This window comes from Staurois parvus, unplaced genomic scaffold (assembly GCF_062004578.1).
Source record: "Staurois parvus isolate SC_StPar_1 unplaced genomic scaffold, SC_StPar_1.0 ptg002913l, whole genome shotgun sequence".
Taxonomy (NCBI): domain Eukaryota; kingdom Metazoa; phylum Chordata; class Amphibia; order Anura; family Ranidae; genus Staurois; species Staurois parvus.
Window position 1 is genome coordinate 67,452 of NW_028320709.1, and position 23,669 is coordinate 91,120.

The 23,669-nt window shown below is 49.5% G+C and overlaps 1 protein-coding gene across 2 annotated transcripts in view; it reads right to left on the bottom strand.

Moving 5' to 3' along the window:
- Positions 1 to 351: 351 nt before the first annotated feature.
- Positions 352 to 23,669, bottom strand: part of LOC149428932 (tumor necrosis factor alpha-induced protein 8-like protein 2) — a 45,213-nt gene continuing 21,895 nt past the window's right edge. For both annotated transcript variants that reach the window (XM_089666926.1, XM_089666925.1), the window contains exon 2: positions 352 to 2,621. In XM_089666926.1, the coding sequence (XP_089523052.1) occupies positions 2,055 to 2,615 (561 nt within the window). In that variant the 5' untranslated portion in view covers positions 2,616 to 2,621 and the 3' untranslated portion in view covers positions 352 to 2,054. The remainder of the gene's footprint in view (positions 2,622 to 23,669) is intronic.

Consider the following 23,669-nt stretch of genomic DNA (forward strand, 5'->3'; position numbering starts at 1 on the left):
TATTTTTAGAAGGTCAACAATAGCAATTGGGGCCTCCAAATGTTTTCAATGAAAGCCCCTTATGAGGGAACTATGGAGGCCGCTATAGATGACCTCTCCAGTTGGCTGGTTGACCCTCTCGTTTCCATAATTTGAGTCATTCACCTGGAGCAAATATGTGCATAAGGCCTTACAACTGTGCTCCGATTCCCATACTTGTACCTTGCCAACCAGGCAACTAGCATTTTTAGAAGGTCAACAATAGCAATTTAGTCCTCCTAGGATTACTTTAAAGTGGGCAAATTGTCAAGAATATCTTAACCGTTATACATTTTTTACGTATTTTTCACATCAGAGATGACACGGCCTGTATACCAGTTCTGGTTTGGTTTTCAGGTAAAAACAGATCTCAAACATCTTGCTTATTCACTATTTTTGTTCTGAAGGCGCCTCCATTCTCCATTGCACCCAACAGCGAAATTCAAGCACTTCTATATCTGTACCAAATCTCTGCAAGTTGAACACCATCTAGTTTTCAAACATGCCACATGCAGACATTAAAATGTGTAAACAGAACCTCAAACTGGGTGGCATAATTCAAAAAAGTAAGTATTCCCTAAGTTATTTGCAGTCACGTATGGAGTAAATCGGTGGTCATAAAAAAATGTAGCTACACAGCAACCATAAAGTCTACAAGTTCATGAGATTCTACGACCATTATTGAATTCTTCGTGTTGAAGATTCAGAACCTGAAACACCACAATGTTCATCAAGGTGGGAAGAGATGCTTCTTCCCTTTTTGGTTTTCCAAAGGTGGTTTCTCATTTTTGGTCTTTTAAAAAAAGACCTGTGCAGAAGAAACACATAAAGTCACGTGACACTGGTGGTCTTGTCCATAAAAGTTCATGATATTTTCCGACCATTATTGAAGTCTTCGTATTGAAGATTCAGAACCTGAAACACCACAATGTTCCTCAAGGTGTGAAGAGATGCTTCTTCCCTTTTTGGTTTTCCAAAGGTGGTTTCTCATTTTTGGTCTTTTAAAAAAAGACCTGTGCAGAAGAAACACATAAAGTCACGTGACACTGGTGGTCTTGTCCATAAAAGTTCATGAGATTTTCCGACCACTAAAGAACGCTTCATGTTGAAGATTAGGAGCCTGAAACAGCACAGTGTTCATCAAGGCAGGAAAAATTGCATCTCCATTTTTTGGTTTTTCAAAGGTGGCTTCTCGTTTTTGGTCTTTTAAGAAGGTCTGTGCAGAAGAAACACAAAATGGTGACAGGACACTGGTGGTTTTGACCATAACATGTACAAGTTCCTGAGATTTTACGACCACAAAGGGACCCTTGTATTGAAGAGTCAGATCCTGAAACACCACAGCGGTCCTGAAGGTAGGAAAAGATGCAAACCCCCTCTAGGTTTTCTAAAGGTAGCTTCTCATTTTTGGTCAAGGTGGCTTCTCGTTTTTGGTCTTTCAAGAAAGCCCGTGCAGAAACAACACAAAACTGTCATGTAACATGGGTGAAATCTACAAGTTCATTAGATATTACAACCATTAAAGGTTGAAGATTAGGAACCTGAAACACCACAATGTTCCTCAAGGTAGAAAAACATGGATCTCCCTTTTTGGTTTTTCAAAGGTAGCTTCTCATTTTTGGTCTTTTAGGAAGGTTAGTGCAGAAGAAACACAAAACTGTCACGTGAAACTGGTGGATTTGACCATAAAATCCACTTCATGAGATTTTACAACCATTAAAGAACTCTTCGTAATGAGGATTCGGAAACTCAAACACCACAGTGTCTTGCTTGCTCAACCTCCAATAAGTAATGTCCTCAAGGTAGGAAGAGATGCATCTGCTACGGTTTTACAAAGGTGGCTTTTTGTTTTTGGTCTTTTAAGAAGGCCTGTGCAAGAAGAACACAAAATGGCTACGTGACACTGGTGGTTTTAATTAGCAGAACTTTCTGTCCCCAAAAAATGGGAACCTCTTCAGTTCAGCAGTAAATACCGGTTCAAGCACCTGGACATTCCAGCCAATCTGGAATAGTGGTAATTTTGACCATGCTGTCCATCATAATTTTCCCTCATCAATCAATTTGTTCATTCCATGGCAAATCTTCTGCAAGTGGGGCCTCATAGACCCCTGCGGGTCGTATAGCTGGCCAAGCATATCCTTATTTGCAAAGTGGTTGAAGACGTGTTGGATGCGGCCATGGGATTTGGGAGTCAAGTGTTTGTCAACGAGGCGGAGGAGCAAGTTCTTACATTCCATGAGGATCTCCGGTAACACGTCCTTCTCGTATGTAAAGTCTACTTCGTAGAAACTGATGGCGGTCATTGCTCCGTTATGCAGTTTGTTCTTAAAGTCCTCAGCCAGCACCAGTTCCTCAGGGCTGAACCGGTTGTGGCGGTATAGGACGCCGATCTTCACAGCGATCTTTATCAGGTTCTTGATGACCTTCTGAGACTCAGCTTTGTTTTTGGTGTACTCTTTTGAGACGCGGTACAGCTCATCTAGAACCTCACTGCTGGTCTCGTCGATGAACATGTTGACGACGGACTTGCTGGCCATGCGACTCAGGATCTTCTTTTGCGCCTGGAGGGCGAGGTCTTTAGAACTGAACGCCTCCATGGCCTCCTAGGGAAAGACAGAGATACAGATATGAAATACAAGCTGGAGATGAAAATAGACAAGACACATTTTTGAAGACCAAGAACTAATATGGAGGAAACCATTAATATGAAATACAAGCTGGAGATAAAAAATAGACACTTTTTTGAAGAACAAGAACCAATATGGAGAAAACCATTAATATGAAATGAAATGAACATGAAATACGAGCTGGAGATAAAAATAGACACTTTTTTGAAAACCAAGAACCGATATGGAGGAACCCATGAACATGAAATACGAGCTGGAGATAAAAATAGACACTTTTTTGAAGACCAAGAACCGATATGGAGGAACCCATGAACATGAAATACGAGCTGGAGATAAAAATAGATACTTTTTTGAAGACCAAGAACCGATATGGAGGAACCCATGAACATGAAATACGAGCTGGAGATAAAAATAGACACTTTTTTGAAGACCAAGAACCGATATGGAGGAAACCATTAATATGAAATACGAGCTGGAGATAAAAATAGACACTTTTTTGAAGACCAAGAACCAATATGGAGGAACCCATGAACATGAAATACGAGCTGGAGATAAAAATAGACACTTTTTTGTAGACCAAGAACCAATATGGAGGAACCCATGAACATGAAATACAAGCTGGAGATAAAAATAGATACTTTTTTGAAGACCAAGAACCAATATGGAGGAAACCATGAATATGAAATACGAGCTGGAGATAAAAATAGTCACTTTTTTGTACACCAAGAACCAATATGGAGGAACCAGAGGCGGACTGACAACTCATGGGGCCCCCGAGCAATAAGGGATCATGGGGCCCCTGTGTCCTTGCCCACACTCAAACCACACCCAAAAAAGCCTATGAAAGGTACCAGGGGCATCTCATGGGGCCCCCTTCTGACCCCGGGCCCTCGGGCAGTGACTGAGTTCCCAAATGGTCAGTCCACCCCTGGGAGGAACCCATTAATAAAAGCATAAATGATACTTTTTCTTTTTGATACAGTTGTTCATGTTGAAGTATATCTAATGCCCAAAACATTTTTTTCCCCTTTAAATCAAGACAGACAAAAGGTGCATTCTGATTGGCTCGCTGCACTTTGTACATTTGTCTGACTCTGCAGTGGTCAGCGGCTGTGGCACTTCGGGAGTTAAGTAGAGGCTTCCTATGGCTAATCTGTCTCCTCTTTATCTTTTTGGCCCAGAACTGGGGGCCCTCCCCAGCACCAGGCCAGGGCCATGATGGGGAGGGGGGGGGGATTCTGGAATATAATTTCCGGGACGGTCAAACCAGTTTTTCGAACTCTGATATACAAAAGCCCTCAAAGAATTATCCGCACCTGAGGACACAATGGGAGGATTTTTTTTCTTCTCTCCCTTCTGTGCCGTGTCGCGTCCGACATAATAAAAGTTTGTTTGAACAGCGATTGAAACAGGAAGTCTTTCCTGCATCCTGCGTGTCGGACGCAACGCGTCTTGTCTGGGTAACGCTTCTCAATACACAACACGGGCATTTCAGAGATCCAAGGCGGGACTTCAAATCTTTAAAAAACGAAGATCAGGCTATTTATATTTTGCCTTTCCTGGTTCCAACCCCCCCCCCCCGACATCATGCCAATGAGATTTTCATTTGCATTACGTATCTGATTTTAGACTCACTGGGTCTCTGTGCTTCTCTAGGCAATGCAGGGAGATCATATCTGGTGGAAAGGGGCATCTGTGTGTATTTTGCATCCATTAAATTCAGTGGGCGGAAAAAACACAAAAAAAGATAGATTGCAAGCTCCAAGGAGCAGGGCCCTCCTAACGCTCTTGTATTGAACCGTTTCGTTGCTGTATTGTCTCTTTTTATATTGCAAAGCGCTGAGCAAACTGTTGGCGGTATCAGGGGCGGACTGACCATTCGGGCACTGGGTTAGTAGGGGGCCCATGACATCCCCCTAGTACCTTTCATGGGCTTTGGATCCACATTGGAGATCCACGGCGTGCTGGTGACATCCTTCTCCTCTGACTGTTCCTGGGATGGGAAAAATAGGCCCGGGCATTTTGGACTGAGCAGCCCCACGCCCAGGGACCCTTTCCTTGGAGTCTGGTGGTGGAAGACCAGCGAACTTTGTGACCCTGGCGGAACGCCAATAGTGTCTGTAGATTTTTCGGGGGGGTTTTTTACAATTTTATATTGTATTTTTTTTTTGTAGGAACCCGTAGGAGCTTTGATGAGAAAGAAAGAAAGAAAGAAAGAAAGAAAGAAAGGAAGGAGAGACAGAGGAAGGAAGGAAGGAAGGAAGGAAGGAAGGAAGGAGAGACAGGGAAAGGAAGGAAGGAGAGAGAGAAAGGAAGGAAGGAAGGAAGGAGAGATAGGAAGGAAGGAAGGAGAGACAGGGAAAGGAAGGAAGGAAGGAAGGAAGGAAGGAAGGAAGGAAGGAAGGAAGGAAGGAAGGAAGGAGAGACAGGGAAAGGAAGGAAGGAGAGAGAGAAAGGAAGGAAGGAAGGAAGGAGAGATAGGAAGGAAGGAAGGAAGGAAGGAAGGAAGGAAGGAAGGAAGGAAGGAAGGAAGGAAGGAGAGACAGGGAAAGGAAGGAAGGAAGGAAGGAAGGAAGGAAGGAAGGAAGGAAGGAGAGACAGGGAAAGGAAGGAAGGAAGGAAGGAAGGAAGGAAGGAAGGAAGGAAGGAAGGAAGGAAGGAGAGACAGGGAAAGGAAGGAAGGAAGGAAGGAGAGACAGAGAAAGGAAGGAAGGAGATATAGGAAAGAAGGAAGGAAGGAAGGAAGGAAGGAATGAATGAAGGAAGGAAGGAAGGAAGGAAGGAAGGAAGGAAGGAAGGAAGGAAAGAAGGAGAGAGAGAAAGGAAGGAAGGAAGGAAGGAAGGAAGGAAGGAAGGAAAGAAAGAGATATAGGAAGGAAGGAAGGAGAGAGGAAGGAAGGAAGGATGGAAGGAAGGAAGGAGAGACAGGGAAAGGAAGGAAGGAAGGAGAGACAGAGAAAGGAAGGAAGGAAGGAAGGAAAGAGATATAGGAAGGAAGGAAGGAGAGAGGAAAGAAGGAAGGATGGAAGGAAGGAAGGAGAGACAGGGAAAGGAAGGAAGGAAGGAGAGACAGAGAAAGGAAGGAAGGAAGGAAGGAAGGAAGGAAGGAAGGAAGGAAGGAGAGACAGAGAAAGGAAGGAAGGAGAGATAAGAAGGAAGGAAGGAGATGCAGGGAAAGGAAGGAAAGAAAGAAGGAGAGACAGAGAAAGGAAGGAAGAAAGAAAGAAAAGAAAAAAAAAAGAAAAGAAAGAAAGAAGGGGGGAGAGAAGACACAAGACTGCCAGGGAGTGTGGGCGGGGCAGATACAGGAGGAGAGGGCGGGAGGGGGAGGGGCAGAACCAGGTTTCTCTCTCCTCCCCTGCTTATGGTGGTGGGGGAACTGTCAGCACAAGGGACAGTCTATCCTGACAGAACGCGCAGAAGTGCTGCAGGAGATGAGGAAGGGGTGGCTGCAGGGGAGCATACAGGAGCCCAGGGCAGCAGGGGATGGATAGGAGGGGCGGCACATAAAGGAACCGGACCGTGCATTTCTCTCCTGCCGCCACTGAATGCCTGCAGGAGGGAGAGGAGGAGAAGCATGCATTCAGTGGCAGCAGGAGAGAAATGCACGGTCCGGTTCCTCTATGTGCTGCCCGGCCGCCCCTCCTATCCAGGCGGCCCCAGCCCACAGGGCAAATGCCCAGTGTGCCCTATGGCCAATCCGGGCCTTTCTCCCCGCACCGTACAGCATGGTGCTGCGGCACCATGCAATTTGGCAGGTGTGAAAATGTGCATGTTTGTAGATGTATGGGGTGCCATTGACCATCATTGACACCATCAATAGCACCGCCGTGCGTCTGCTGAAGGGCAACGCGTTTCTGTGGGTGTCTACCAACACGCATAGATGTGAGCCTAGCCTAACGTAGACATGAGATCCCCGACACCCCCTAGGTGACTCTAGATGTATTTCTAGCGTTGTATAAAGGACGCTGTTTGGATGGTTATGCAAGAATTCTAAAAAAGCAGAAGTTGCCAAACTCCTCCGACTGATCTCCTCTGCGGGATGTCACGGGTTACTAAACCACGGCGATTCCTAGTAAACCCGATCGGTTGCGTAAAACGGCCACTTCCTTAAAGGAACGGAAACTACAAGAGAGAGAACGACCTGCAAAACTAAACTAAGAGAACGTTTTACAGAACAAAGAGAACTAAAGGGCCAAGTCCAACCCCTGAAAAACACCCCCACACCATAATCCCCCCTCCACCAAACTTTACACTTGGCACAGTGCAGTCAGGCAAGTACCGTTCTCCTGTCAACCGCCAAACCCAGACATGTCCATCGGATTGCCAGACAGAGAAGTGTGATTGGTCCCTACAGAGAACATGTCTACACTGCCCTGGAGTCCAGTGGCGGCGTGCTTTACACCACGGCATCCGAGGCTTTGCATTGCACTTGGTGATGGAAGGCTTGGATGCAGCTGCTCGGCCATGGAAACCCATTCCATGAAGCTCTCTACGCACTGTTGTTGGGCTCATCTGAAGGCCACACCAAGTTTGGAGGTCTTTAGCTATTGACTCTGCAGACAGTTGGTGACTTCTGCGCACTGTGCGCATCAGCATGCACTGACCCCGCTCACACCAAGTTTGTAGGTCTTAAGCTTGGTGAGTGCGTATGCGCAGAAATCACCAACTGTCTGCAGAGTCAATAGCTAAAGACCTCCAAACTTGGTGTGGCCTTCAGATGAGCCCAACAACAGTGTGTAGAGAGCTTCATGGAATGGGTTTCCATGGCCGAGCAGCTGCATCCAAGCCTTCCATCACCAAGTGCAATGCAAAGCGTCGGATGCCGTGGTGTAAAGCACGCCGCCACTGGACTCTAGAGCAGAGGAGATGTGTTCTCTGGAGTGATCAATCACACTTATCTGACTGGCAATCCGATTAACGTGTCTGGGTTTGGCGGTGGCCAGGAGAACGGTACTTGCCTGACTGCATTGTGCCAAGTGTAAAGTTTGGTGGAGGGGGGATTATGGTGTGGGGTTGTTTTTCAGGGGTTGGGCTTGGCCCCCTAGTTCCAGTGAAGGGAACTCTTAAGGTGACATTTTGGACAATTTCATGCTCCCAACTTTGTGGGAAGAGTTTGGGGATGGCCCCTTCCTGTTCCAACATGACTGCCCACCAGTGCACAAAGCAAGGTCCATAAAGACATGGAGGAGCCAGTTTGGGGTGGAGGAACTTGACTGTCCCTGCACAGAGTCCTGACCTCAACCCCATAGAACACCTTTGGGATGAATTAGAGCGGAGACTGCGAGCCAGGCCTCCTCCCCCGACATCAGTGCCTGACCTGACAAATGTGCTTCTGGAAGAATGGTCCAACCTTCCCATAGACACCCTCCTAAACCTTGTGGACGGCCTTCCCAGAAGAGTTTAAGCTGTTGTAGCTGCAAAGGGCGGGGCCAACTCAATACTGAACCCTCCGGACTAAGACTGGGGGGGCCATCAAAGGTCATGTGCGTGGAAAGGGCGGGGCCAACTCAATATTGAACCCTACGGACTAAGACTGGGGGGCCATTAAAGGTCATGTGCGTGGAAAGGGCGGGGCCAACTCAATATTGAACCCTACGGGCTAAGACTGGGGGGCCATTAAAGGTCATGTACATGGAAAGGGCGGGGCCAACTCAATCTTGAACCCTACGGGCTAAGACTGGGGGGCCATTAAAGGTCATGTTTGTGGAAAGGGCGGGGCCAACTCAATATTGAACCCTACGGACTAAGACTGGGAGGCCATTAAAGGTCATGTGTGTGGAAAGGGCGGGGCCAACTCAATATTGAACCCTACGGACTAAGACTGGGGGGCCATTAAAGATCATGTGTGTGGAAAGACCAGCGGCCCAATACTTTGGGCAATATAGCGTAGCGCACTCACCAGGGGTGGACTGACCATTCGAGCACTGCCCGAGGGCCCGGGGTCAGTAGGGGGTCCCATGAGATGCCCCTGGTACCTTTTCATAGGCTTTTTTGAGTGTGGGCAAGGACACAGGGGCCCCATGATCCCCTATTGCCCGAGGGCCCCATGAGTTGTCCTCACACATCTAGCAAACTTGCACGTGTTCACATCTTCCAAAATGCACGGTATCGCAGCACCACACATTTTGGTTCAGTGTGATTCGAAAAATCGCACTGGCACCTTTTTTTTTTTCACGCGTTTCACACCCATGGTCAGCCCACTGCAATGAATGGGCTGCCCTAAAACGTGCATCATGGGAACACACAAAAAGCGTGGAAGCTCCACGCCTCCTGGTGTGAATGAGCCCCGCGTCACGCATTAACGTGTGTTGTGTGTAACTTTTTTTTTTTTCTGTGGTTGAACTGGATGGACTTTTGTCTTTTTTCAGCCAGACTAACTATGTAAAATTATGTCAAGACAGTCCAACTAAAACGATTGTCCCGCCAACGCACCGATGCATCCCGAATATCAGGCGTGTAATGCATTGAACTATGATGCGTTGTGGTGAATGCTATTGAAAAGCGCGTTGCGGTGATCTACGCGATTCTGTAACGCAAAGATAAAAACGAGCCACGAATGGTTGTATTTGCCGCTTCCACCAACTTTCCCACAATCCCCGGTTATTGGAAACAGGCAACCGGCGTTACATTGTTGCCATCTCATCAAGGATCAGAGCCCCGCCCTCTTTTTTGCTTCATCCGTGGCGGTGAGAACGGCGGCAGGCGAGATCATGTCACACATGGATACGCTTTGTTGTTCTAAGCCGGGTGGAGTCGGGAACTGTCAATAAAGCCACCGAGGTTGGCGGAGTTACCGAGTCACCTGACCCGCCCTTCTCGCCTTCGACAGCCAAGAACGGAATTTGGATGGCGACCAATTCCCGATGGAAGAGGAGAGATGGGAGGCTTTTTTTTTTTAATATGAAAGATAATCACAAAAACAATTAAATCTCCTCTAAGCCAAACACACATGGTACAACCGGATTGCCCAGTCTTCAGTCTTCCCCATACACCTTACAATCTGACCGTACAATCTCTGTAGACCTAACTAATCTATCCAATCAATGTGTATCCAATCAGCAAGACCTTGCAGGACAGAGTTGATGGCAGATCTAAAGGAGATTGAGTGTATGGCCACCTTTAGAGATCGATTGGGCAAGACTGATCTCCTAAAAGCTGGTAGCCTTCCAATTACTTTTCAGGAGCCCATTCACACATGTGCGACCTGTCATGCGACTTTGGGGGTCCAACGCCGCAAAGTCCAGGGGCGGACTGACAACTCATGGGGCCCCCGGGCAATAGGGGATCATGGGGCCCCTGTGTCCTTGCCTAAACTCAAAAAAGCCTATGGAAAAGATACCAGGGGCATCTCATGGGGCCCCCTACTGACCCCAGGCCCTCGGGCAGTGCCCGAGTTTCCAAATGGTCAGTCCGCCCCTGGCAAAGTCACATGTCAAGTCGCACCCCATGTGTCCCAATGAGTACCATTCACACATGTGCGACCTGTCATGCGACTCTGGGGGTCCAACGTCGCAAAGTCACATATCGAGTCGCACCCAGGGGTGGACTGACAACTCATGGGGCCCCCCGGGCAATAGGGGATCATGGGGCCCCTGTGTTCTTGCCCACACTCAAAGCTCGCCCAAAAAATCCTATAAAAGGCACCAGGGGCATTTCATGGGGCCCCCTACTGACCCCGGGCCCTCGGGCAATGCCCGAGTGCTCGAATGGTCAGTCCGCCCCTGGTCGCACCCCATGTGTCCCAATGAGTACCATTCATATCTGTACGACTTGTCATGCGATTTTGGGGGTCCAGCATTGCAAAGTCACATGTCAAGTCGCACCCCATGTGTCCCAATGAGTACCATTCACACATGTGCGACCTTTCATGCGACTTTGAGGGTCCAATGTTGCAAAGTCACATGTCAAGTTGCACCCCATGTGTCCCAATGAGTACCATTCACACATGTGCGACCTGTCATGCGACTTTGGGGGTCCAACGTCTCAAAGTCACATGTCAAGTTGCACCCAGGGGCGGACTGACAACTCATGGGGCCCCCGGGCAATAGGGGATCATGGGGCCCGTGTCCTTGCCCACACTCAAAGCACACCCAAAAAACCCTATAAAAAGGTACCAGGGGCATTTCATGGGGCCCCTTATGACCCCGGGCCCTCGGGCAATGCCCAAGTGCTCAAATGGTCAGTCCGCCCCTGGTCGCACCCCATGTTTCCCAATGAGTACCATTCATATCTGTGCGACTTTACAGCAGTTCCTGCACTACTTTGGTCCAACCTGAGGGCCATAGACTTCAGTGCAAACCTTACAAAGTCTGAATGATATGCACGTGACTTTGTAGGGCACAAACATTCGTCCTTGGCCAGAGTCGCACTCACCCAAAGTCATGTCAAGTCCACGCAATGAAAATCGCACCATTTAGAAGTCGCACATGTGTGAATGGAGCCTAAACAAAATTCTTTGCAGAAAATCCTGGTCGACGGAGGGTTAAATAATAATGGCGTCGTACCGCGCTCAGTCACAAATTGGCGGCGCACGCATTAAGCTCGGAGCCAACGACCCGGTTGCCGGATACATGGAAAATTCCTACTTAAATCTCCATTAGCCATCCATCACCATGATTGGGGCTTAATGGGCTCGAAGGCGGTGAGGCGTAGGCACCCTTGTGCGCCGTGTTAACCCATTCGCCGCCGCCATACCGGTCGACTCCACAGGCGACGCTAATTAATAATTCTTCGTGCCTTGTTGTTGTCTTTCCCTCCCGTTGTGGATTTCCTGACTCCGCGTAGAAACAGCTCGCCGCGCGCTTCTTGTATCAATTTCCGTGCTCCAGGCGACACGGACAGCCGACCGCCTCCCCTCTGTGCGATTTGTTTAATCCAAGAGAGAACGTGGCTTCTGGTGCTGCGTAAACATTAGCACATGAAGTGTTGGTGGAGCGCCGGGACCCGAGGGTGGTGTTGGTGGACACGAAGGTGGTGTTGGTGGACCTGAAGGTGGGCGATCCCTATCATACGGGGTGTCCCTAATGGTAAATTAGCAACTGAAGTGTTGGTGGAGCGCCGGGACCCGAGGGTGGTGTCGGTGGACCCGAAGGTGGTGTTGGTGGACCCGAAGGTGGTGTTGGTGGACCCCAAGGTGGGCGTTCCCTATCATATGGGGTGTCTCTAATGGTAAATTAGCAATTGAAGTGTTGGCGGAGCGTTGGGACCCGAGGGTGGTGTTGGTAGACCCGAAGGTGGTGTTGGGGGACACGAAGGTGGTGTTGGTGGACCTGAAGGTGGGCGATCCCTATCATACGGGGTGTCCCTAATGGTAAATTAGCAACTGAAGTGTTGGTGGAGCGCCGGGACCCGAGGGTGGTGACGGTGGACCCGAAGGTGGTGTTGGTGGACCCCAAGGTGGGCGTTCCCTATCATATGGGGTGTCCCTAATGGTAAATTAGTAATTGAAGTGTTGGCGGAGCGTTGGGACCCGAGGGTGGTGTTGGTAGACCCGAAGGTGGTGTTGGTGGACACGAAGGTGGTGTTGGTGGACCTGAAGGTGGGCGATCCCTATCATACGGGGTGTCCCTAATGGTAAATTAGCAGATGAAGTGTTGGTGGAGCGTCGGGACCCGAGGGTGGTGTTGGTGGACCCGAAGGTGGTGTTGGTTGACCCGAAGGTGAACGGTCCCTATCATATGGAGTGTCCCTAATGGTAAATTAGTAATTGAAGTGTTGGCGGAGCGCCGGGACCTGAGGGTGGTGTCGGTAGAACCAAAGGTGGTGTTGGTGGACCTGAAGGTGGGCGGTCCCTATCATACGAGGTGTCTCTAATAGTAAATTAGCAACTGAAGTGTTGGCGGAGCGCCGGGACTCGAGGGTGGTGTTGGTGGATCCGAAGGTGGTGTTGGTGGACCCAAAGGTGGTGGTTCCCTATCATATGGGGTGTCTTTAATGGTAAATTAGCAAATGAAGTGTTGGTGGAGCGCCGGGACCCAAGGGTGGTGTCGGTGGAACCGAAGGTGGTGTTAGTGGACCTGAAGGTGGGCGGTCCCTATCATACCAGGTGTCTCTAATGGTAAATTAGCAACTGAAGTGTTGGCGGAGCGCCGGGACCTGAGGGTGGTGTCGGTGGATCCGAAGGTGGGCGTTCCCTATCATATGGGGTGTCCCTAATGGTAAATTAGCAAATGAAGTGTTGGCGGAGCGCCAGGACCCAAGGGTGGTGTCAGTGGACCCGAAGGTTGTGTTGGTGCACCCGAAGGTGGTGTTGGTGGACCCGAAGGTGAACGGTCCCTATCATATGGGGTGTCCCTAATGGTAAATTAGCAATTGAAGTGTTGGCGGAGCGCCGGGACCCGAGGGTGGTGTTGGTGGACCCGAGGGTGGTGTTAGTGGACCCGAATGTGGCCGGTCCCTATCATACGGGGTGTCCCTAATGGTATCCGGAGTCATCAGAATGGAGTATAAAGGGTGAGAGCGCCACACCTGTGTCACCAACCCAGCAAACATCTATGAGATAAAAGATCAGAAGGTAGGCCAACACGTTTCGGAGGCTCAACTCAAGAGACGAGATAAGACCAATAATACAAATAATATTATTTGTACCAAAAAAGGAATAACTAATAAAATAATCATTATGTGTCATCTATTATTTATATACACTATATTAACCCAAGTATGGTCCTCCTGCCTCTCCACGCACATGACCTTTAATGGCCCCCCAGTCTTAGTCCGTAGGGTTCAATATTGAGTTGGCCCCGCCCTTTGCAGCTATAACAGCTTCAACTCTTCTGGGAAGGCCGTCCACAAGGTTTAGGAGGATGTCTATGGGAAGGTTGGACCATTCTTCCAGAAGCACATTTGTCAGGTCAGGCACTGATGTCGGGGGAGGAGGCCTGGCTCACAGTCTCCGCTCTAATTCATCCCAAAGGTGTTCTATGGGGTTGAGGTCAGGACTCTGTGCAGGACAGTCAAGTTCCTCCACCCCAAACTGGCTCCTCCATGTCTTTATGGACCTTGCTTTGTGTACTGGTGGGCAGTCATGTTGGAACAGGAAGGGGCCATCCCCAAACTCTTCCCACAAAGTTGGGGGCATGAAATTGTCCAAAATGTTGCCTTAAGAGTTCCCTTCACTGGAACTAGGGGGCCAAGCCCAACCCCTGAAAAACAACCCCACACCATAATTCCCCCCTCCACCAAACTTTACACTTGACACAATGCAGTCAGGCAAGTACCGTTCTCCTGGCCACCGCCAAACCCAGACACGTCCATCAGATTTCCAGACAGAGAAGTGTGATTGGTCACTCCAGAGAACATGTCTCCTCTGCTCTAGAGTCCAGTGGCGGCGTGCTTTACACCACAGCATCCGACGCTTTGCATTGCACTTGGTGATGGAAGGCTTGGATGCAGCTGCTCGGCCATGGAAACCCATTCCATGAAGCTCTCTACGCACTGTTGTTGGGCTCATCTGAAGGCCACACCAAGTTTGGAGGTCTTTAGCTATTGACTCTGCAGACAGTTGGTGACTTCTGCGCACTGTGCGCTTCAGCTTGCGCTGACCCCGCCCTGTCATGTGACGTGGCCTACCACTTGGTGGCTGAGTTGCTGTTGTTCCCAGTGGCTTCCACTTTGTTATAATCCCACTAACAGTTGAGCGTTGAATATTTAGTAGCCAGGAAATGTCACGGATGGACTTATTGCCCAGGTGACCACCTATCACGGGACCACGCTTGGAGTCACTGAGCTCCTGAGAGCGACCCATTCTTTCACCAATGTTTGTAGAAGCCGTCTGCATGCCTAGGGGATGATTGTATACACCTGTGTCCATGGAGGGGATTGGAGCACCTGAATCCAATGATTGGGAGGGGATTGGAACACCCGAATCACATGATTGGGAGGGGATTGGAACACCTGAATCACATGATTGGGAGGGCGGGTACAATACGTTTGCCAATATAGTGTATATTTTATGTATGTTTTAGGTTTCTCATATGTATCTTCCATGAATTTCTCCTGAATGTCCTGTGTATCTCGTGTGAATCTGTTATATATCACCCCCCCCAGGGTGCCATCAGTGGTTGCTAAGGATGCAGCAGGTACAGCAAGCCACTGCTTCCTTAGTAACCATTGACAGCTGAATCCAGGCCGAATGCCCTAGGGGTGTCAAACTGGCGGCCGTCCAGCTGTTGCCAAACTACAAGTCCCATCATGCCTCTGCCGTTGGGAGTCATGCTTGTAACTGTCAATCTTGCAATGCCTCATGGGACTTGTAGTTTGGCAACAGCTGGAGGGCCACCAGTTTGACACCCGTGACCTAGACATTTGGACGAACGTCCAAACAGCCAGTACTAATGTTCAGGCTGAACGCTAAGCTCATCCCTAACAGGTGGCTCGGGGAGGAATGAGAGGATTCTGCACGTGTATGGCCAGCGTTACATTACTGTGTTGCAGCTTATATGAGATTGCAGCGATTGGGGTGACATTATTATTATACAGGATTTATATGGCGCCAACAGTGTGTGCAGCGCTTTACAATATAAAGGGGGGGGGGGGGAGCAGTACAATTACAATACATTTCAGTACAGAAGGAATAGGAGGGCTCTGCTCGTGTAGCTTACAATCTAAATACAATAATAACATGAGATTGCAGTGATTGGGGTGACATCTACTTGATCTGATGAGATCCCCTCCCGTGTACTGGCAGGACGCCACGCTCTACACCTCTCTGCAGGCTTTGGCACACAGCAGGTAACCGTCTTGCTTGCACCATGCAACCGCTTCCAAAAACTGTTAGCTCCAGGGCATTGGCTCCCGACTATCCGCAGAACTCGAATTTCCACCAGGATCTGAAGGCGTTCCTAGCTGACAGGGTAACCTGCTAACCTTCCAACGTTCCCTTCACACCCGGGCAGGGGCGGACTGACAACTCATGGGGCCCCCGGGCAATAGGGGATCATGGGGCCCCTGTGTCCTTGCCCAAACTCAAAAAAGCCTATGAAAAAGGTACCAGGGGCATCTCATGGGGCCCCCTACTGACCCCGGGCCCTCGGGCAGTGCCCGAGTGTCCAAATGGTCAGTCCGCCCCTGCACCCGCGGCCGCTGAGTCTCATATACATCACAGGGACTAGAATATGTCTCCAATAAGTAACAAAAGTTGAAGTTGCTGTTGCAACATTGTAGCCACAATTGCATCATGGAATCTTCGCTGCGTCTTTTAGATTTGTTCTTCCATATATTCATTACTGCACTTACACCCCTGCGATCAGGGGCGGACTGACCATTCGGGCTCTCCGGCACTGCCCAAGGGCCCAGGGTCAGTAGGGGGCCCCATGAGATGCCCCTGGTACCTTTCATAGGCTTTTTTGGGTGTGGTCTGAGTTTGGGTGAGGACACAGGGACCCCATGATCCCCTATTGCCCGGGGGCCCCATGACTTGTCAGTCCGTCCCTGCCTGCAATTTAAAATCGTGCGACTTGTGTGCAATTTCAGCAGATTTCGGAAGACTTTGCGACTTGTGCAGATTTTCAACGATTTCTTGCGATATTCTATGTTCTATGTATGCAAAAATCGCAATTAAACTGCAGAAAAAGTCACGCGAGAACGACTTTAGAAACTGCACCGCAGCAAATCGCACGTGTTAAAGCGGAGCTCCACCCAAAAGGGGAAGTTCCGGCTTTAAACCTTTGTCCCCCCCCCGCTCCCCATTAAGGATCGGCACCTTTGGGGAGCGGGTACCCAGATTTGACAGGTACCCGCTCCCACTTCCGCCGCGATCGCCTAGGCCAGGGGTAGGCAACCTGAGAGCCGCAGGACTACAAGTTCCATCATGCCTCTGCAAGTCATAGCTGTAACTATCAGTTTTGTAATGTTGCAATGCCTCATGGGAAATGTAGTTCCACAACAGCTAGAGAGCCGCAGGTTGCCTATCCGTGGCCTAGGCGATTGGAAGCGGAGGTTGTCCCACCCCCTCCCTCCCCGTAGTCTTCTGGGACACGTGACAGGTCCCAGAAGACTACGGGGGCCATTCACAAAGCGCAGCTCTTCTCGCGCATGCGCAGTGGGCATAAAGCCGCAAGCTGTCACAGCCGGGTGCCCACACTGAAGATGGCGGCGCCGGGGAGAGAAGACGGCCGGTGAAGCCAGCCGTGGTGAGGACAGTGCTGGATTGAGGGACAGGTAAGTGGATGTATTTTAAAATACTGTAGCTGCCTTTTTTTTTTTTTTCCAGGTGGAACTCCGCTTTAACACACTGACTTTCAAATTCATTACCCTAGGTTCACATCTGTGCGGGTGGTGCCGCTGAAGATCCGCACGAAAATCCGTGCAGCCATACCACCCGCACTGCGGCGGCCATTCTGCCACTAACTGCCACTGACTAACTGCCACTAACATCCCCAGTGACACTAATACAGTGATCAGCGACTTACATCAGGACTGCGGCGGGCATTCTGACACTAACTGCCACTGACTAACTGCCACTGACATCCCCAGTGACACTAATACAGTGATCAGTGACGTACATCAGGACTGTGGCGGGCATTCTGACACCAACTGCCACTGACTAACTGCCACTGACATCCCGCTGACACTAAGGCTAGGTTCACATCTGTGCAGGTGGTGCCGCTGCGGATCCGCATGAAAATCTGTGTCGCCGCACCACCCACACAGAGGAAAGCGGACCAGCGTGTCATTAGTTCTAATGGCACGCCGCCAGCACTGGAAAACGCAACTGCACCGGGAACCTCGGCTGCGTTTTCCAAAGAAGAGCAGGGACTTCCTTCCCTGCGTGTCATGGGGCACAGGAATCCATTCAAATAAATGGGCTCTCGTGACTGTGCAAAACGCACCCGCACGGCCGCATAGATGTGAAGCGGGGGTAAGATGCGATTTCAAGTGAGATTTAAATTTGCAAATCGCGCCTGAATTCGCACCGGTATGACCGGGCTCTTAGGCTCAGTTCACACCTATGCAGTTTGCGTTTGATCCGTTTTGTGTTTTTGCACATGCGTTTTTGATGCTTTGCAGTTTTTTCTTTTTTCAACTTGTTGCTGGGAAGAATAAAACGCATCAAAAACGCATTAAAATATGCATCAAAAACGCACTACATGCTTTTCTGCAGCGTCTCCATTGAAGTCTATAGAAACTGAAAACTCAACATTTTCCGTTTTTACACTTGCATTTTTGGTGCGTTTTTTACGCTTTTTTCATTTTTTAAAATGTTTCTTGTTGCTAGGCAGAATTGAAACACAAAACGCAGCAAATATACATTAAAAATGCACAACATGCTTTTCTGCAGCGTCCCTGACCCTTTCCAAAAAACGCAGCGGGTGAAAACGCCGAGATGGGAACCTGTCTCATAGGAAATCATGTTAAATAGACTGTAGTGCGTTTCCGAAAAAAAAAAACGCAAAACGCAGCGGAAAACGCTTAGGTGTGAGCCTAGATTAAATGTACAGATCTACTGCCACTGGCGACTGTCTGCATCCTGATACATAAAAGATGAGCCACACACAAGGCCTCCATTCATCAAGCTGCAAAGGCCTTTAATGTGCGCTCAACGGCACGCAAGGCAGGCTAAAGCGACACTCAGGCCACTTTATTATGCTTTACCAGGGGCCAGGGGCGGACTGACCATTTGGAAACTCGGGCACTGCCCGAGGGCCCGGGGTCAAATGCCCCTGTTACCTTTTTCATAGGCTTTTTTGAGTTTGGGCAAGGACACAGGGGCCCCATGATCCCCTATTGCCCGGGGGGCCCCATGAGTTGTCAGTCCGCCCCTGCCAGGGGCACATATAGGTAAGTTATGCTTCCTGCTTTGCAGCGCAGCACATCGGCTCTGCTTTCCTGCTGGAAGTCTATGAGCCGGCTGATTCATCAAAAACAATGCCCTCCCTGTGCGGCCGACATCTGATCTCAGCAGCTGATGAGAAGGGAGGTTGGCTGAGGGTGGGACAAATGCAGAGCTCCCTCTACTGGTGAGTCTTCAAATCGCTATATTCATTCGTTGATGATGTCCTGACTACATGGCTTGCTGGCTGCAGAATGGAAAGACGGGGAATGCGTCACCATGGAGGAACTCGTAGTTCATGACTTCTTTAGGTTGTCAGCACCTGGACTCTGCCTGTACACAGATCTGGGAAGGTGTTGGCGGAGCGGTGCGGAATGATTGGGCCGTGACCACACTGTAACTGAACTCTGTGCAAATATACTGCGTGGTCAGAGATCAGACAGGAGTAACCGATGACAGATGGAACCGAATTGTGAGCTACGCCGATCAATTCAACTGTCACAATTCCCTACATGTCCTATGATATATAGGCGGGGCCCCAAGTGTCATTGGTCTGGAACCCCAAGTGTCAGTGTGTCATTGTTCTGGACCCCCAAGTGGCAGTGTGTCATTGTTCTGGGGTCCAAAGTGTCAGTGATTCATTGTTCTGAGACCCCCAAGTGTTATTGTTCTGGGATCCCCAAGTGTCAGGGTGTCATTGTTCTGGACCCCCAAGTGTCAGGGTGTCATTGTTCTGGACCCCCAAGTGTCAGGGTGTCATTGTTCTGGGACCCCCAAGTGTTATTGTTCTGGGATCCCCAAGTGTCAGGGTGTCATTGTTCTGGGATCCCCAAGTGTCAGTGTGTCATTGTTCTGGATCCCCAAGTGTCAGGGTGTCATTGTTCTGGACCCCCAAGTGTCAGTGTGTCGTTGTTCTGGATCCCCAAGTGTCAGGGTGTCATTGTTCTGGACCCCCAAGTGTCAGTGTGTCATTGTTCTGGATCCCCAAGTGTCAGTGTGTCATTGTTCTGGGATCCCCAAGTGTCAGGGTGTCATTGTTCTGGGATCCCCAAGTGTCAGGGTGTCATTGTTCTGGGCTTCCAAGTGTCATTGTTCTGGGACCCCCAAGTGTCAGTGTGTCATTGTTCTGGATCCCCAAGTGTCAGGGTGTCATTGTTCTGGATCCCCAAGTGTCAGTGTGTCATTGTTCTGGGATCCCCAAGTGTCAGGGTGTCATTGTTCTGGGATCTCCAAGTGTCAGGGTGTCATTGTTCTGGGCTTCCAAGTGTCATTGTTCTGGGACCCCCAAGTGTCAGTGTTTCATTGTTCTGGGACCCCCAAGTGTCATTTTTCTGGGACCCCCAAGTGTCAGTGTGTCATGGTTCTGGACTTCCAAGTGTCATTGTTCTGAACCCCCAAGTGTCAGGGTGTCATTGTTCTGGGGTCCAAAGTGTCAGTGTTTCAATTTTCTGGGACCCCCAAGTGTCAGTGTGTCATTGCTCTGGGGGCCATCAGAGGGTTGTTGCACCATCCCCACCACTCGGCTTCCTGTCCACCTTCTCATGGTGACGAGTGATGGGCTCCTGTGGCCCCTCCATCCCCCAACCACAACATAGAGCTCACTATAACCCAGCACAGTAACCCGCAGCCTTCCCTGCCATGCAGGAGCCGAGCAGGGAAGGGGCCACGGAAGCCACTCCCACCATAAGGCTGATCTCTAAAAACTGAAATGACCAATTAGAGGCAATGACAGCAACTGAACCGGAATCAAGGATTTCCTGCAATTTAAAGGGTTTTACAAAGAAAAGGATCTCTGAATGTAAAGCCGACATAATCCCATCCATGCCAATGTCACCTTGTGTGTAATTCCACAGCTGTCATTAACCCCTCCCCCTCCAGAGGATCCCCCCCTCGCCTTCCTGAGGATCCCCCCCCTCGCCCTCCAGAGGATCCCCCCCTCGCTCTCCAGAGGATTCCCCCCCCTGCCTTCCAGAGGATCCCCCCCTCGCCCACCAGAGGATTCCCCAAGTGTCAGGGTGTCATTGTCCTGGGGTCAAAAGTGTCAGTGTTTCATTATTCTGGGACCCCCAAGTGTCAGGGTGTCAATGTGTTGGGACCCCCAAGTGTCAGTGTGTGATTGTTCTGGACCCCCAAGTGTCAGTGTGTCATTGTTCTGGACCCCCCAAGTGTCAGGGTGTCATTGTTCTGGGACCCCAAGTGTCAGGGTGTGATTGTTCTGGGACCCCAAGTGTCAGTGTGTCATTGTTCTGGACCCCCCAAGTGTCAGGGTGTCATTGTTCTGGGACCCCAAGTGTCAGTGTGTGATTGTTCTGGAACCCCAAGTATCAGTGTGTGATTGTTCTGGACCCCCCAAGTGTCAGGGTGTCATTGTTCTGGACCCCCCAAGTGTCAGGGTGTCAATGTGTTGGGACCCCCAAGTGTCAGTGTGTGATTGTTCTGGACCCCCAAGTGTCAGTGTGTCATTGTTCTGGACCCCCAAGTGTCAGTGTGAGATTGTTCTGGACCCCCAAGTGTCAGTGTGTCATTGTTCTGGACCCCCCAAATGTCAGGGTGTCATTGTTCTGGGACCCCAAGTGTCAGTGTGTGATTGTTCTGGGACCCCAAGTGTCAGTGTGTCATTGTTCTGGGACCCCAAGTATCAGTGTGTCATTGTTCTGGACCCCCCAAGTGTCAGGGTGTCATTGTTCTGGACCCCCCAAGTGTCAGGGTGTCATTGTTCTGGGACCCCAAGTGTCAGTGTGTCATTATTCTGGACCCCCAAGTGTCAGGGTGTCATTGTTCTGGACCCCCCAAGTGTCAGGGTGTCATTGTTCTGGGACCCCAAGTGTCAGTGTGTCATTATTCTGGACCCCCCAAGTGTCAGGGTGTCATTGTTCTGGGACCCCAAGTGTCAGGGTGTCATTGTTCTGGACCCCCCAAGTGTCAGTGTGTCATTGTTCTGGGACCCCAAGTGTCAGTGTGTCATTATTCTGGACCCCCAAGTGTCAGAGTGTGATTGTTCTGGGATCCCAAGTGTCAGGGTGTCAATGTGTTGGGATCCTCCAGTATCAGTGTGTCATTATTCTGGACCCCCAAGTGTCAGTGTGTCATTGTTCTGGACCCCCCAAGTGTCAGGGTGTCATTGTTCTGGGACCCCAAGTGTCAGTGTGTCATTATTCTGGATTGGGGGGGGGGCCCTTTCTGTCCAGGCCATTTTTTGTGATACGGCGCTGCGTTACTTTCACTGACAATTGCGCGGTCATGCAACGCTGCACCCAAATGAAATATTTGTCCCTTTTTTTCCACGAATTGAGCTTTCTTTCGGTGGTATTTGATCGCCTGTACGGTTTTTATTTTTTGTGCAATAAAAAAAAAGACCGACAATTTTGAGAAAAAAAACAACATTTTTGACTTTTTGCTATAAAACATGTCCAGTAAAAAAGCTTAAAAAATCTAATTTCGGCCAAAAAGTATTCCGCTTCGTGTCTTTGCTGAAAAAAAAATCCCAATACGTGTAAATTCATTTTTTTACGTAAAAGTTGCATCTGCAAATGGCGGTATAGATATATTTGGATTTTTTTTAAATATTAGAGTTGGGGGCGATCAGTGACTTATAACAGGACTGCGGCGGGCATTCTGACACTAACTGCCACTGACTAACTGCCACTGACATCCCCAGTGACACTAATACAGTGATCAGTGACTTATAGGAGGACTGCGGCGGGCATTCTAACACTAACTGCCACTAACTGCCACTGACTAACTGCCACGGACATCCCCAGTGACACAAATACAGTGATCAGTGACTTATAGCAGGACTACGGTGGGCATTCTGACACTAACTGCCACTGACATCCCACTGACACTTATACAGCGATCAGTGACTTATAGCAGGAATGCGGAGAGCATTCTGCCACTGACTGCCACTGACTAACTGCCACTGACATCCCCAGCGACACAAATACAGTGATCAGTAACTTACAGCAGGACTACGGAGGGCATTCTGAAACTAACTGCCACTGACATCCCACTGACACTTATACAGTGATCAGTGACTTATAGCAGGAATGCGGAGAGCATTCTGCCACTGACTGCCACTGACTAACTGCCACTGATATCCCCAGTGACACTAATACAGTGATCAGTGACTTATAGTAGGACTGCGGCAGGCATTCTGACACCAACTGCCACTGACTAACTGCCACTGACATCCCCAGTGAAACAAATACAGTGATCAGTGACTAACAGCAGGACTACGGTGGGCATTCTGACACTAACTGCCACTGACATCCCACTGACACTTATACAGCGATCAGTGACTTATAGCAGGAATGCGGAGAGCATTCTGCCACTGACTGCCACTGACTAACTGCCACTGACATCCCCAGCGACACAAATACAGTGATCAGTAACTTACAGCAGGACTACGGAGGGCATTCTGAAACTAACTGCCACTGACATCCCACTGACACTTATACAGTGATCAGTGACTTATAGCAGGAATGCGGAGAGCATTCTGCCACTGACTGCCACTGACTAACTGCCACTGACATCCCCAGCGACACAAATACAGTGATCAGTAACTTACAGCAGGACTACGGAGGGCATTCTGAAACTAACTGCCACTGACATCCCACTGACACTTATACAGTGATCAGTGACTTATAGCAGGAATGCGGAGAGCATTCTGCCACTGACTGCCACTGACTAACTGCCACTGATATCCCCAGTGACACTAATACAGTGATCAGTGACTTATAGTAGGACTGCGGCAGGCATTCTGACACCAACTGCCACTGACTAACTGCCACTGACATCCCCAGTGAAACAAATACAGTGATCAGTGACTTATAGCAGGACTGCGGCGGTCATTCTGACACTAACTGCCACTGACTAACTGCCACTGATATCCCCAGTGACACTAATACAGTGATCAGTGACATATAGCAGGACTGCGGCGGGCATTCTGACACCAACTGCCACTGACTAACTGCCACCGACATCCCCAGTGACACTAATACAGTGATCAGTGCTAATAAAAAGCACTAGCACTGACACTGCACTAAAGGCGATGGACAGGAAGGGGTTAACATCTGGGGCGATCAAAGGGTTAACTGTGTGCTGTGTGTGTGTTTTACTAGGGAGACATGCTGCTTTGTATGGCTGTGCTATGCAGAGCCATACAAAGCAGAATGCTGGAGCTAACAGGGGAGAGATCTGTATCGTTTACACACATACCTCTCCCCTGTCAGTGTTCCTCAGCAATCGCCAGG